The sequence below is a fragment of the Sylvia atricapilla genome, chromosome 20 (genome assembly GCF_009819655.1).
Source record: "Sylvia atricapilla isolate bSylAtr1 chromosome 20, bSylAtr1.pri, whole genome shotgun sequence".
Taxonomy (NCBI): domain Eukaryota; kingdom Metazoa; phylum Chordata; class Aves; order Passeriformes; family Sylviidae; genus Sylvia; species Sylvia atricapilla.
Window position 1 is genome coordinate 10,552,297 of NC_089159.1, and position 12,656 is coordinate 10,564,952.

At 50.9% G+C, this 12,656-nt stretch overlaps 1 protein-coding gene across 1 annotated transcript in view; it reads left to right on the plus strand.

Annotated features, from left to right (window-relative positions):
- KSR1 (kinase suppressor of ras 1) overlaps nt 1-9,836 on the plus strand; it is a 47,137-nt gene extending 37,301 nt beyond the window's left edge. Inside the window, exons 6-20 of the mRNA XM_066333591.1 lie at nt 953-1,013; nt 1,136-1,219; nt 1,772-1,833; nt 1,942-2,048; nt 2,313-2,481; nt 3,660-3,701; nt 4,247-4,301; nt 4,970-5,015; nt 5,119-5,498; nt 5,583-5,679; nt 5,923-6,056; nt 6,455-6,586; nt 6,885-7,020; nt 7,294-7,427; nt 9,547-9,836. Of these exons, the coding sequence (XP_066189688.1) occupies nt 953-1,013; nt 1,136-1,219; nt 1,772-1,833; nt 1,942-2,048; nt 2,313-2,481; nt 3,660-3,701; nt 4,247-4,301; nt 4,970-5,015; nt 5,119-5,498; nt 5,583-5,679; nt 5,923-6,056; nt 6,455-6,586; nt 6,885-7,020; nt 7,294-7,427; nt 9,547-9,625 (1,718 nt within the window). The 3' untranslated portion in view covers nt 9,626-9,836. The remainder of the gene's footprint in view (nt 1-952; nt 1,014-1,135; nt 1,220-1,771; nt 1,834-1,941; nt 2,049-2,312; nt 2,482-3,659; nt 3,702-4,246; nt 4,302-4,969; nt 5,016-5,118; nt 5,499-5,582; nt 5,680-5,922; nt 6,057-6,454; nt 6,587-6,884; nt 7,021-7,293; nt 7,428-9,546) is intronic.
- Nucleotides 9,837-12,656: the final 2,820 nt, after the last annotated feature.

A 12,656-nucleotide genomic window follows, 5' to 3' on the forward strand; every position in this document is an offset into this window, starting at 1 on the left:
CATCTTGGTGCTTCTCTTCATATAGAGCTGTTGGCTGGGTTGAAGTCTGCTGCGGGCTCTGGTGAGTCCCAGACAATCCCAGAGGGGCTGCTATTGATCTGAACCCTTCAGTGAGGATGTGGCCCTCTGACCCACTGTTAACAGCCAGCTTTACTGCTGTGCTGGGATGGTTTGGATGGCCACACGAGACCAGCAGCTTGGCTCCTTGGAAAAGCACCCGGCCATTGCAGCCTTTCCCAGGAGGCTGAGGACCACAGATGCCTTCAGAAGCTCCCCTGGACTAATGATAAAAAAGACTGTGGTGCCATCTATGGTCAAGTGAGGAGACTGGCTCTGAGCCAGCCCTGCTGCTGTGCTGACACTTGCACATTGGGGTTTGCCTCAGATGTGCAGTATTTCTGTAGATATAGTTCAGGAAATTTGCCAGAATTCTGAGTATTGGAGAGATTTTGGGAAGTTATGTGCTCTAACCACTGCTATCCTGGATTGGAATTTGGAAGTTTAGAGCTCCCTTTCTGCACTGCTAAGTTAAGTTGACTCACATGTATGTTTGTATTTTTCTGGATCATGCTGCCCTGTCTAGAAAACTGAGATAGTTTTCAGTGAAATAGAATATTCTGAAATCTACTGACACTGCAGGAAAACTGGGTGATGGCATTTGTGGTAAACCAATTGGGAGTAAAGCAATTAGGAGTAAAGCCTGACTTTCCACTTTAAGAGTGGCTTAGACCTGATCAGATGGATTTCTGTAATCCCTAAATGTAAAACATCACGATTTATCCAATCATATGGAAACAAATACAAGAGCAACTTCGCAGGGGTCAGAGCAGTCTAAGCTGTGACACCTGATGGCTGGAGGTGCTGACCTGGGGCAGTGGTGCTGGGTTTCTGTGCAGGGTGGTGAGCACGTGTGAGCAGTGCTTCCCTAAAGCCTCCTCTTGTTGTCCCCCAGAGCTCTCCCAGGGATCCCCCCAGACGGTACGACGAGACTTTGGCCTGGCTGTGACCCACAGGTGAGCAGCAGCAGGGACAGGGCCCAGGCAGGGCCCATGGCAGTCAAATCCAGCTGCATTCAAATGTTCATTTTCCCTTGGGCACCAGCTAATGTCAGCTCTCCCCCTCTTGTCTCGGTTAGGTTCTCCACAAAGTCCTGGTTATCTCAGATTTGCCAAGTGTGCCAGAAAAGCATGATGTTCGGGGTGAAGTGTAAGTACTGCAGGTGAGCACACGGGGATGGTCTCCTTCAGAACAGCCTGCACTCACTCGTGGCTCTTGATGGGATGCACTTCTAGCAGTGGCATCATTTTTTCAGTCCTTCTGACCTGGCAAAGGGATGCTCTGGCACAACTTACACTTGAAGCTGGCAGCCTGACATGTGAATGAACCAAATTTGTTTCCCTGCCACAGGCTTCTTACCTCATCCTGGGCAAATCTCATAGTGGGAGCTGGATCCTTAAACAACAGCCAGGATATTTTTGCTTCTCTCAGGCTTGTTAGTCTAGGGCACTGAGATTTTACTACTTCACTGTTGCTGGCTGAGAATCAGTGAAAGTAACTCTATTAAAAAGAAATCAGATGCTAAGATATGTGTGTGGCTTTCATTAGCCTAATGACACACATAATAGGATTCTCCATACAAATGCCTGCTGCTCTGGGGCTGAGCATTCCAGAACTCCTTCTGAGATTAGCATAAGAATTACAAATTAAGGGTAGGCTTCCTCCTTTTGGGAACGAACAAGTTGCTATTTAACATCTAATGGTTATCTTTCAGATTAAAATGTCACAACAAATGTACTAAAGAGGCACCTGCTTGTAGAATATCCTTCCTTCCCAGTAAGTAATTTTCTACAGATTCTTGGCATTTCAATGTAATTGATGGTATGGAAAGAATAAAAAGTCTCATTAAAGCTGTTTTTCTCCCTTGTCCAACCTGTTTTTCAGTAACAAAAATAAGAAGAACAGAGTCTGTCCCATCTGATATCAATAATCCAGTAGACAGACCCACAGAGCCCCAGTTTGGAACTCTCCCCAAAGCACTAACTAAAAAGGTACGAGGTGGCTGGAGCATGTCCCGAGTCCCCGGGGAGCTGCAGTAGGGAGAGGCTGGAGCCAAAATGGCTCCTTGAGCTTTCACTTTGCAAATGTCACTTGGATTTGTGACATTTTCCCCCTGTGAACCAGGGGTTGTGCAGAACTCCAGGTGTTTACTCAGAAAAGCACAACCTCCCTCTATCTGTTATCCAGCAGACACTGAGGGGAACTGCTCCCTTCTTTTCATTCTTTTCTCACAAGTGACTTTCCCTGCCTTGCAGGAGCATCCACCAGCAATAAACCACCTGGACTCCAGCAGTAATCCCTCTTCTACCACCTCATCCACTCCATCCTCTCCAGCACCTTTCCAGTCTTCCAACCCTCCCAGCGCGACGCCTCCCCCAAACCCGTCCCCCATGGGCCAGAGGGACGGGCGCTTCAACTTCCCAGGTGAGCTCCTCCCTGCCTGGGGGCTGCAAGGAGAGAGAGTTCATCGGGGCTTGGAGCTCTCTGAATACACGGCTGTGCCTTAAACAAGGTGTAAAAGTGTATCTTATTACCCGATAAAAGCAAAATGTCTTTCTTACAAGTTTTTAAAGGGCATCAGCAAGATATCTTTGCAGGAAACAGATTATTGAGGAATGTTTCTCCTTTTCCTTTTTGGAAAAGGACTGAAGAAAAAGCTATTTTTTCCTCCTCCTTTCCCCTTTGTGCTGTACAATGCATGCTGCCTGCAATGTGTGCTCACCAGGGCTTTCAGTCAGGAGGGAGGTGCTTGCTGCAGGCTGTAGAAATGACAACTGGAATGAATTACTTCTCCAGACCATTCCAAAATATAACTCACAATCAACATCCATTTTAAAACCACTGTCAAGCATGACTGGTGGAGAGGAGTTCACCCTTCATGCCCTATGGATTGTGAGCCCCAGTGTGCAGCTTTAACCAGAGCTGAGAGAGGCAAGAATCTCAGGCAAGGGCAAAGATATAAACAGTGAGAATAAATGTAATTCCTTTGACCTGAAGTCACATGGGGCTCAGTAGCTGCTACAGCTGGCCTTCAGCACTGCTGAATTTTGCATCAGCTTCTGACCTGTGAACTCAAGTTGCTGTTTGAGCCTTCTAAAACGGACCAGAGACAGTTCAGTGTAAGGATTCCACTGCAGCTACTTTGCATTGGGACAAACTGCTCAGATTCACTGAAAAAAATAAAAAAAGGCATATGGTTCATGAGCTTCATCTTCTGTGGGGGCACCTCTGCAAAGCTGAGGCATGAGAGCACATCACATCACACCTGCTGTGGGCCTGCCTTGCACATTCCTGGGCTCTCCCTTTGCTCCTGCCACTGGGGATCCCAGTGTGGTGTCTGCCCACCAGGCTGTTTGAGAGGCAGTGCTGCCTGTTTGATACCTGTCATCTGTCAGGGCCCTCCCCAATGCATGTGCTGAAATCCCCCCCAGCAGGCTGATAATCCACTAATCTGCTCCCAGCAGTGACCTGGGACTAATTCATTGAATGCACATGAGGCACTCACTGATGATCCTCTAATTTGTTTGTGTTGTTTTGTTTTTTTCTCCTGGATTTTTTTTTTTTGCTGCTCCTTTTTTACAAAACTGCAATTAATTAAAAAGCTGCCTACTACCTTCAGCATAGACAACAGTTTATCTTCCCAGGTGAGTTGATTGTTTTAATTCTACTAACCAACTTCTACTGGCAAAACATAACTTGTTTGTAAACCTCTGCATGCTGCCCAACAACAATCATTCTGCTTTAAAAAAGACCTGTCTAAAACAATCCAGATTTTCTCTTATCTCAGTGTGTATTCCGGCCTCTCTCCCCTTAATCTGAGGAAGTGACATGATTTATGTCACTATTTATGAGATGGAACTTTGAATATTTATCTGTAGAACATTGATTTCTTGTTGTGGGATTCTATCCACATCCCTGTTCTTCCTTTCTAAAGGCTCTCTTTTATGGCTCTGTGCCTGGCCCAAAGCACTTTGCAGACAGGTAGGGGAGATGGAAGAGGACTGGGCTCAGCCAACTTGCAGGCATAGGAGAGATGAGCATAGTTTTAAATCAGTAAAATCACTTTGTCTGTGGTTGAACTTGTAATTCCTAAATAAGAACTAAATAGTTGTTATTGCAATGTTAAAACTTGCAGTCTATAGGAGATTGAAGGGTAAAAGATGTATCATAACTGTTTCTACTTTCCCAGAAATTCCCAGTCCTGCACAAACAGCACAGCTTCCAGAAACTGCTGCAGACACTAAGTAAGTAGAGTTTTAAATCCTTTCATTTGCACACCATTTACCTGGTAATCCTCAGGTCAGCCCAGAAGTGCTGTGTTATGGCCAAAACCGGATTTAACACCTGAGAATTCCCAGGGTAACTTTAGTCAGTGAGGATGATGCTGGTATTCCCAGTTTTATAAAGCTGAATATGGCACTTAACTCTAAATGACACAGTAAGGAGTCCAAGCCTTTAATGTCTTGTTCTGGTTGTGTGAAGGCTCAGATGAACCAGAAGTTGGAGTTTTGTAACTTGAAGGGCAAGGCACACTGAGCTGCATGCAAACAGCTCTGTCAGCATCCCAATTGCAGGGCATGGAAAAGCTTCCAGCCTGCATTGCCAGCTGCTCCACTGCAGGTGTTTCAGGGGCAGGAATGGGAGTATCTATTCCTGGAACACAGTGTAATAACAGAGCCATGCCACTGCCAAATCAGTTCCTGCCACTTAATTATCAAGAATCACTTGCAAGTCTTTGTCCCTTGTTTGCCAAAGTGAGCTTGGAGTCCTTCTCTTTTACATGGAGCAGGAATAGTATTTTTCTCTGACCTTCTGGAGCTGTGGGGATCTGTTGTGTATTGGCTGCTTCTGCTCCCTGATGGCAGCCTCGTTCCCCAGTGACCCCAGAGGTTGTTCTCCCTGTCTCTTGCAGCACTGCCCAGCAGCCGGGCGCGGGCGGAGCCGCACGGGAAGCGCAGGTGGGTTGGCTGGTTTGCCCCCAGGCCTCTGGAGCAGCCCCTGGGCTGCTCTCCCCCCACCAGGGACCCCGAGCACACCTTTCCCTCTCCTCCTCGTGGGCAGGTGGAGGAGCCAGAGGCCAGTAAGTCAGAGCCCGAGGACGATGAGGATGAGGTGGAGGATTTGCCCAGCCGGCGGCCGCACCTGCAGGGGATGATCTACCGCAAGCCCAGCCAGACCAGCGTGTACCTGCAGGAGTGGGACATCCCCTTCGAGCAGATCCAGCTGGGGGACCCCATCGGCCAGGGCCGCTGGGGAAAGGTCTACAAGGGCAAGTGGCACGGGGAGGTGGCCATCAGGCTGCTGGAGATCGACGGCAACAACCAGGATCACCTCAAGCTCTTCAAGAAGGAGGTGATGAACTACAGGCAGACCCGGCATGAGAACGTGGTGCTGTTCATGGGAGCCTGCATGAACCCCCCTCACCTAGCAATCATTACCAGGTGAGGAGAGAGATCTATTAGTTCTGCTAGATACCTATTGTAGAGCTAGCTAACACTGTTCTCATATATAAACCTTTCCTGTAGCTTCTGCAAAGGAAGGACGCTGCACTCCTTTGTGAGGGACCCCAAGATCTCCCTGGACATCAACAAAACCAGGCAGATAGCACAGGAGATCATTAAGGTAAGGGCTCATTATGGCAAGGGAGCCACTGGGTAGGGCCTCAGCCAGAGCTCAGAGCTGCACTGGGAGCTGCTCCCTCAGCCTCTCCCCACAGCTTCCTGCACAGCTCCCACAGGGGCCTGGCCCCAGTTACAGCTGATCCTTGACACTGGAGCTAGAAGAGGAAATGTGTTAGAAGCTGGCAGAGTGTGCTTGGAAAGAATAAAAACCCAAAACCATTTCCATCTCTGCTGTGTTTCCCAGGGCATGGGGTATCTCCACGCAAAGGGGATTGTACATAAGGATCTGAAATCCAAAAATGTCTTCTATGACAACGGGAAAGTTGTGATCACCGACTTTGGATTATTTGGAATTTCGGGTGTGGTTCAGGAAGGAAGGTAAGTGGAGGCTTCAGTGCTTGGTTCCACCTCAACAATGACAATTGATCACGTAGGAAAACATTTCCTGCAGCGTACGAGAAGTGTCCATTGGTTTCATGCAGATTTAGTTTGCACTGTGCATGCTTGCTTTGTTTCCCGTTTGAGCAGAGTTCTTCTACAGTTGCAGCAGCACAGCCAGAGAGTTTGGATTGAGACTCAGAACACAGAACAGACAAGAACTTAAACCCAGGAAGGAGCTGTGAGAGTCAGGCTGACACATTTTGTTAACATGGCAAGAAAATTAGAAACAAAACATGGGCAAAAACATTGGAGTAAATAAAGCCAAACCATTAGGTGTAGCACAGATATGGCCACCACATCAATGTTTTAGTTCTGCTTCTTTCTCTTGGACTCAGGAGGGAGAATGAACTGAAGCTGCCTCATGACTGGTTGTGCTACCTGTCCCCTGAGATTGTCCGTGAGATGGCCCCAGGGAAAGATGAAGACAAGCTGCCTTTCTCCAAAGCTGCAGATATCTATGCCTTTGGGTAAGAAAGGAACACCCAGGAGTACCATGAGAGCTTGCTGTGTGAGACTGGCTACTGGCCTGAGCCTTCCAGTCAGTGCTCCCCTTCACCCAGACTCAGGATTCCAGCTGGACACATCTGGAATCCTCTCTCAAAATGTGTGAGGACACATTTTCCTCACCTATTCCAAGAGTCTCGGGTGGCAGGGGTTTGCTGCACAGCCTCAGGCACCTGCCAGAGCTCAGCTGGAGCAGCGCCAGCACCGGGGCCGTTCTCTGTCAGGAGCAGGCAGAGGCCTGACTGTGTGTTGGCCTTGCAGGACCGTGTGGTACGAGCTGCAGGCCCGGGAGTGGCCCTTCAAGAGCCAGCCTGCAGAGGCGCTCATCTGGCAGATCGGCAGCGGCGAGGGAGTGAGACAAGTGCTTGCCACCGTCAGCCTGGGCAAGGAGGTCAACGTGAGTCCCTCCTACAGCTGGTGGTCAGGGAGGGAGGGGCTGCTTCAGGAGATTTATTGTACTCAAAAGAGAACAGATGAGAATGGGAGACCACGTTAAGCCTGTGCCTGTAACTGGTGCAGAAGTGAACACTTAGTTTGTTCCCCAGCACAGGACACTCTTGGACTCAGTGTCCAGGCCCTCTGTGAGCAGTATCTGCCTGGGCTCACACACATCCCAGTGCTCAGACAGTTTTCTGCCCTGCACAGCTGACCCCTGAACTGTCCTCTGCAGGAAATCCTCTCAGCCTGCTGGGCCTTTGAGCTCAGTGAGAGGCCCAGCTTCACTGTCCTCATGGAAATGCTTGAAAAGCTGCCAAAACTGAACCGCCGGCTCTCCCACCCAGGGCACTTCTGGAAGTCTGCTGAGTGAGTACCTGCTGCTGGTCACAACACTGATGCCATGCAGTTTGCTGACTGATCATTTCTGAGCTTTATTTGCTTTCCTGGGGCTCTCAGACCCGACAGGGTGGGAGCATTGCTCTTCTGCTTCTCTCCTTCTTGGGAAAGCCTGTGACTCAGCCACGGGCCTCAGACAATTCATTTCCTACTTCACCCTAATCACCTCCCTCCAAGAGCTGAGTGATCCCCCTGTTTGGTGTCAGAATATCCACAACAGCACTGGGAAGGGCCCACACTGACCCCAAAGTGGTCAGAACTTCCCCTGTGATGATAAGGCAGGTACTGCCTGAGGAAGGGAAGGATCCGAGAACAGGCCACTGTTTCTCTCTGAAGTGGTTCAGATTGGAGGGGTTTGAGGCCACAGACACATCTGTGCCCAGTGCACATTCACCATGTCCTTGGCTCATGTTCTTTTGTCTCCTGAACTGCTTGTACTTTCTCTTTGTTCTGATGTTTAACTCACCCCTTCCCTTCCTATAATCCTTCACCTTCTTGCTGCAACACATATTCAGAACCACCCCAACCCTTGACACAGGAACTGCTGTGGCAGTTTGGCCTCTGCTGGGTGTGGGGGCTTTGGAGTTTTAGTTGAAAAATTTGCCTCTTCTCCTGTGCGATTTCCCCCCCAATTTGTACTGGATCCCTGACACTCCAGTGATGTCCAACACCTTTAAACAGCAGAAAGCCTCCCCCAGACTCTGGCCTCACCCAAAGAACAGGCACTGAGCAGTGGAGCTCCCCCCACCTCCCCCAGATCCTTTCACACACTGCACTAACCCCTGCTGCAGCCTGGTCGAAGCTGTACAGTGTGTAGTTCTCAAAGGCTTGTCTTAAATAACTGAAAACTAACTCTCATGGTGTCTTTTTCCCTTCCCTCCCATATTTCTTTGTAGGTTGTAGCTACTGGTGCAATAACGGGCTCCACCTTGCATGCTTCCATGTGTCGTATCCTAACCGGCAACTTGGACAATCACCTTCCATTAAAAACGCAAAAACAAACCACGAAATTAACCCATGGACATAATCAACACTTTACCCGAGTTCTCCTCTCTGCCTTTCGCTTGGTGCGGGCTGTAGCTTCAATAACCACTCCTGTGTGCGAGACGTTCCTGGCTAACAGCGGGCCCCTGGCCCCGGAGCGCCCCGGCAGCGACACTCCTCCCGGGACGGGCGCGGGGACCTGCTCTGCCTGACCAGGTGCACACACAGGCAGGGCCCGGGGCTCTCCCCACACACTGCTGCGCCTCCTGCCGGGCCCCTGAGCCCCTCTGGGGCTGTGTCCTTAGTGCTGCAGCGCTGTGACAGGGTGACAGGGACACTGGCACAGCACTTGTGCTGCAGACCAGCAGGAGCTGAGCTCAGGCCAGAGCCAGCACTGGAGCTGGGGTCGGTTTTGTCAGGGCCAGTTGCTGAGTGGAAAGAAGGATGGTCCTTGCTCCCCTGGGAGCAGCTGATGGTGCTTTGCCCCCTGAGAAGCAGGCTGGGGCAGTGGCTGGGGCAGTGTCCAGAGCAGCCCCATGTGGGTCAGCCAGGTAAAAGAGGAGGAAAGCAAAGAGCACCCTTCAGCTCCTCCCTGCAGAGCTGGTGCTGGGAATGTTACAGTTTGCTTCTGTTCACATCCTGCCCAGCAGAAAGACTCAATGTAGGGCCTTGGCAGAGTCACAGCTGCCACAGCAAACATGATGTGCCTTCTAGAAAAGGTCTTTTTTCACTGCTTTGGAGGGGAGAGGACAGGAGCAGGAGAACACACGCCAAGGGGGTTTCTGCTGTCTGAGGACAAGCTCCCACATCCATTCCCACTGAAAACCAGTGTCAGGCTTCTACCCGTGGTAGAGACCTGGGAAAACTTCCTGCTCCTCCCCCCTGGGCAAATCAGATTGTGCAGCTTCTTCCCCCTGATGAGGTTTGCATGAATAACTGCACGTGTTTGCTGCTGAATTACTCGAGCATCTCTTGGGTGATCTGAAGTGATGCGAGAGCAGAACCAAACTCTTTTCAGCTCCTTTGATAGGGCGGTAGCTTTGTGAGATGAATCATCAGTAACTGTTTCCCCCTCCCTTCTCCTCTCCCTCCCCACTCTTTGCAGCATTAACAGTAGCAAAGTTGTCCTGCGTTTTGAAAGATTTGGCTTGGGAATCCTGGAGCCGAGTAACCCAAAGCTGTAGCCGGTGTCATTGTGACCATGCTGGCTGCCTGCTCCCACACAGCACCAGACCCCTCCCTGGCTCCTCCACGCCGAGGCTGGGGCCGCCCCACTGAAGACCATCAGCTCAGCCCCGTGTCCTGCCTGAGCACCAGCAGTTATTTAAACAATGTTTACATGATACTTTTGTGTGAACTATATTTTTTTAAGCATAATAAACAAGTTGAACGACAGCCATTCTCAAAGAGCACTGACAAAGAGAAGAGCTGCTCTGGTTCCTCCCTGTGTCCGTGGTCAGCAGGAGCCACTCTCCCCTGGCAGTGGCAGCAGTGACGTGGCTCCTGCGAGGTGCTGGCCTTCCAGAGGTCACTTCTCTCCTCAAGGCAGAGCCCAGCTCAGTCCCCTGGGACTGCCCAGACCACCAGGTTTCAGCAGGGCTGCTGGCTCACCCTGGATTTGGCTGTAACAGAACAGAGTGCCTGGCCACGAGGGCTGCCTCAGTTAATGACTCAAGTGCTCTTCTCCACAGAACTCACACTAAAACCTGTTCCTTCTCATACAATCCCAGAGGAATTAAGAATTGCTGGCCTTAAAAAATAAACTCAAGGCTTGTCACAGCTCTGCACAGAGACCATATTCTTCCTTTGAAGTTCAGGTGCAGGGAAAGGCAAGAGAGACAGGACAAGGGAGGAGCTGTCCCTAAATAATACATTAACTAAGGCCTTGATGCACAGAGCTTCAGAGCCCCTGCACACACACACGGAGTGCTGCCACTGCCTACAGCTGGCCACGTTTGAGCTTGTAAGTCCTTTAGAAAACACAGGAATACAGCAGTTGCTTTGAGGAAAAAAACTCCTTTAACAATAACTGAAATCTTGTTAAGGCAATATCTGGGCCTGGAGGTTTCTGCCTGACCCCAACAGCTCAAACTTGTTTCAGAGGTTAATTTTAAAACCAAACCCACCCCTTCCTCCAGTGCACAGTGTGGAGGTTATGGAGGCCGCAGCCAGTGACCACACTGAGGTGACAGATCCATCATCCCCCTTGGAAATCAATCACGGCCCTGTTACCAGGGGCTCCCCTTTCCCCACCATCACCCTAGGCTCGGGGGCGAGCTCCCAGAGCCTCTGAGCAGGCAAAGCACCAGCCCTCGGTTTGGCTGCCTTGTGTGAGGAATTAAGTGGCACAAACGCTGAGTTCTGTTGAGCACAGAGCCTGTGTGCAATCAGTTGTAGCCTCTTACAAGTGCTGACAAAGACTCGGTAAATGTGTCTCGGATCCAAAAGAGAAATGAGTTTGGCGTGGCCAGGCACTGCAGTGCTGTCCTGATCCCGTTCCCCCTCGGGCTCTGCTGCTCTCACTAGCAGTGGGTCAGCAGCCCGAAGCAAAAGCTGTTTTCCCCCCAAGTGCTGCTTAATTAAGAGCAGCACGAGCCAAAGCCAAAGCAGGGAAAAGGTGCTGCCCCTTGAGAGGAAGGCTGCTGGGTTTCGTGCCCCAGGGCAGGAGCTGCTGCCGGCTGCAGACTGGCCCTTGCCCCGGTCCGTGTGCAGGGCGGCAGCTCCTCGCTCGGTCTTTGGGCGCATAAAGAGGCTGGGGCTGGGACCCCAACGTTCTGTGGGGTCAGGGGCCCGGCTCCTCGCAGAGTGACCCTTTGTCCTGAGCGCAGGGCAGGGCCCGTCTGGGAGCCCAGGTGTCCCGCCGGGCCCAGGGCAGGTGTGGGACACTCCGGGCTGTGCCCCGCTCCTGTCCCGGCGCTGGGGCTTGTCCAGAGCCTGTCCTGCCCGGGGCATTGGCACGGGAACCCGGCCTGAGCCGGGCGCTGCCCCTCGGAGAGGGTGACAGCGGCTCCGGGGTCGCGGTGCTTTGGGCAGCCGGGGCTCTGGGGCACAGCCCGCGCACCAAGCGACAGTCCCCGGGTCGTGTCAGTGTCACACGCCCCGCCACAGCCCGTCCCGGAGGAGCTGCCAATGTGACAATGCCGTGCAATGCTGCTACAGGAGCCACATGTCAGTAGTGAATGTAAATGGTCGTAACATGGTGAACATGGACACGTTTTCTTTTCAAATGTGATGTAAACTTTGTACAGTACAAATTTTTTTTATATTTTCTATGAACTGAGTGTCTTCCAGAACTGCTATTAAATTAATTACAAATTGTTAGAATTAACAACAGTTTCTGTATTAGTTTATGCAAGCAGAAAAAAAAAAAAAAAGAAAAAAAGAAAAAAAAAAAGAAAAAAAGTGCACTCTATGCTACTGGAATTCTGGATATGTAGGAATCTTTTTGGTGAATAAATCTTTGGTCTGGACAAAGGAAGCGTTCCCGGGTGCTGGTTTGACCTTTCCCTCCCACTGAGTTTAGCTGAAGCAGAAGAGGAGCAGATTCCCAGAGACTCCGCAGCAGAGCAGCTCCTGCCTTCCCCTGAGGGACACCGAGTGATCTCCCCCTGCACAAACCCACTGCAATTACCCAAGTCTCCCCTCCCGGATATGATGAGTCGCATTACTCAATGGGTAATGAAGCCACCACGGAGTTTTCTCCAAGCACTAAACTATTCAAGAAGCTGCTTCCCTCCCAAAAGCAGCCCTTGAGGCTGCTCTGGGACCCCCAGGCACCTTCATCCTTTGCACAAGGTCCAGCCACCACCTCCCACCTCCGGAGTGGGCAGACCCTGCTCACCACAGGGCAAGGGCCATTACCGGCTGTTAATTAATCCCAGGAAGGTTCTGCTGCTGCCAGCAGCTTGGTGCCATCCTGCCAGGGCACCATAAAAGCAGTTTTACATCTCATCCACCTTCTCTACATCTCTCACACAAATAATAAAAAGCTTAAGGTAAGTTTAGCTTTGTTGTCTTTCATGAAGAGGAAATAACAAATTTAATTCTCAGTTACAGCTGAAGGGCAGAGGAGCCACACACACTCCAAGCACGAAGGCTCTGGCCCAGCTGTGAGTGGAGCAGTCTGGTGGTTCCCTGCTCACAGCTGTACCCCACAACTGCCCCGGGCACCCAGCGGGGTCCCTCTGCCCCGGGAGAGCCGCAGCCAACAGGAGC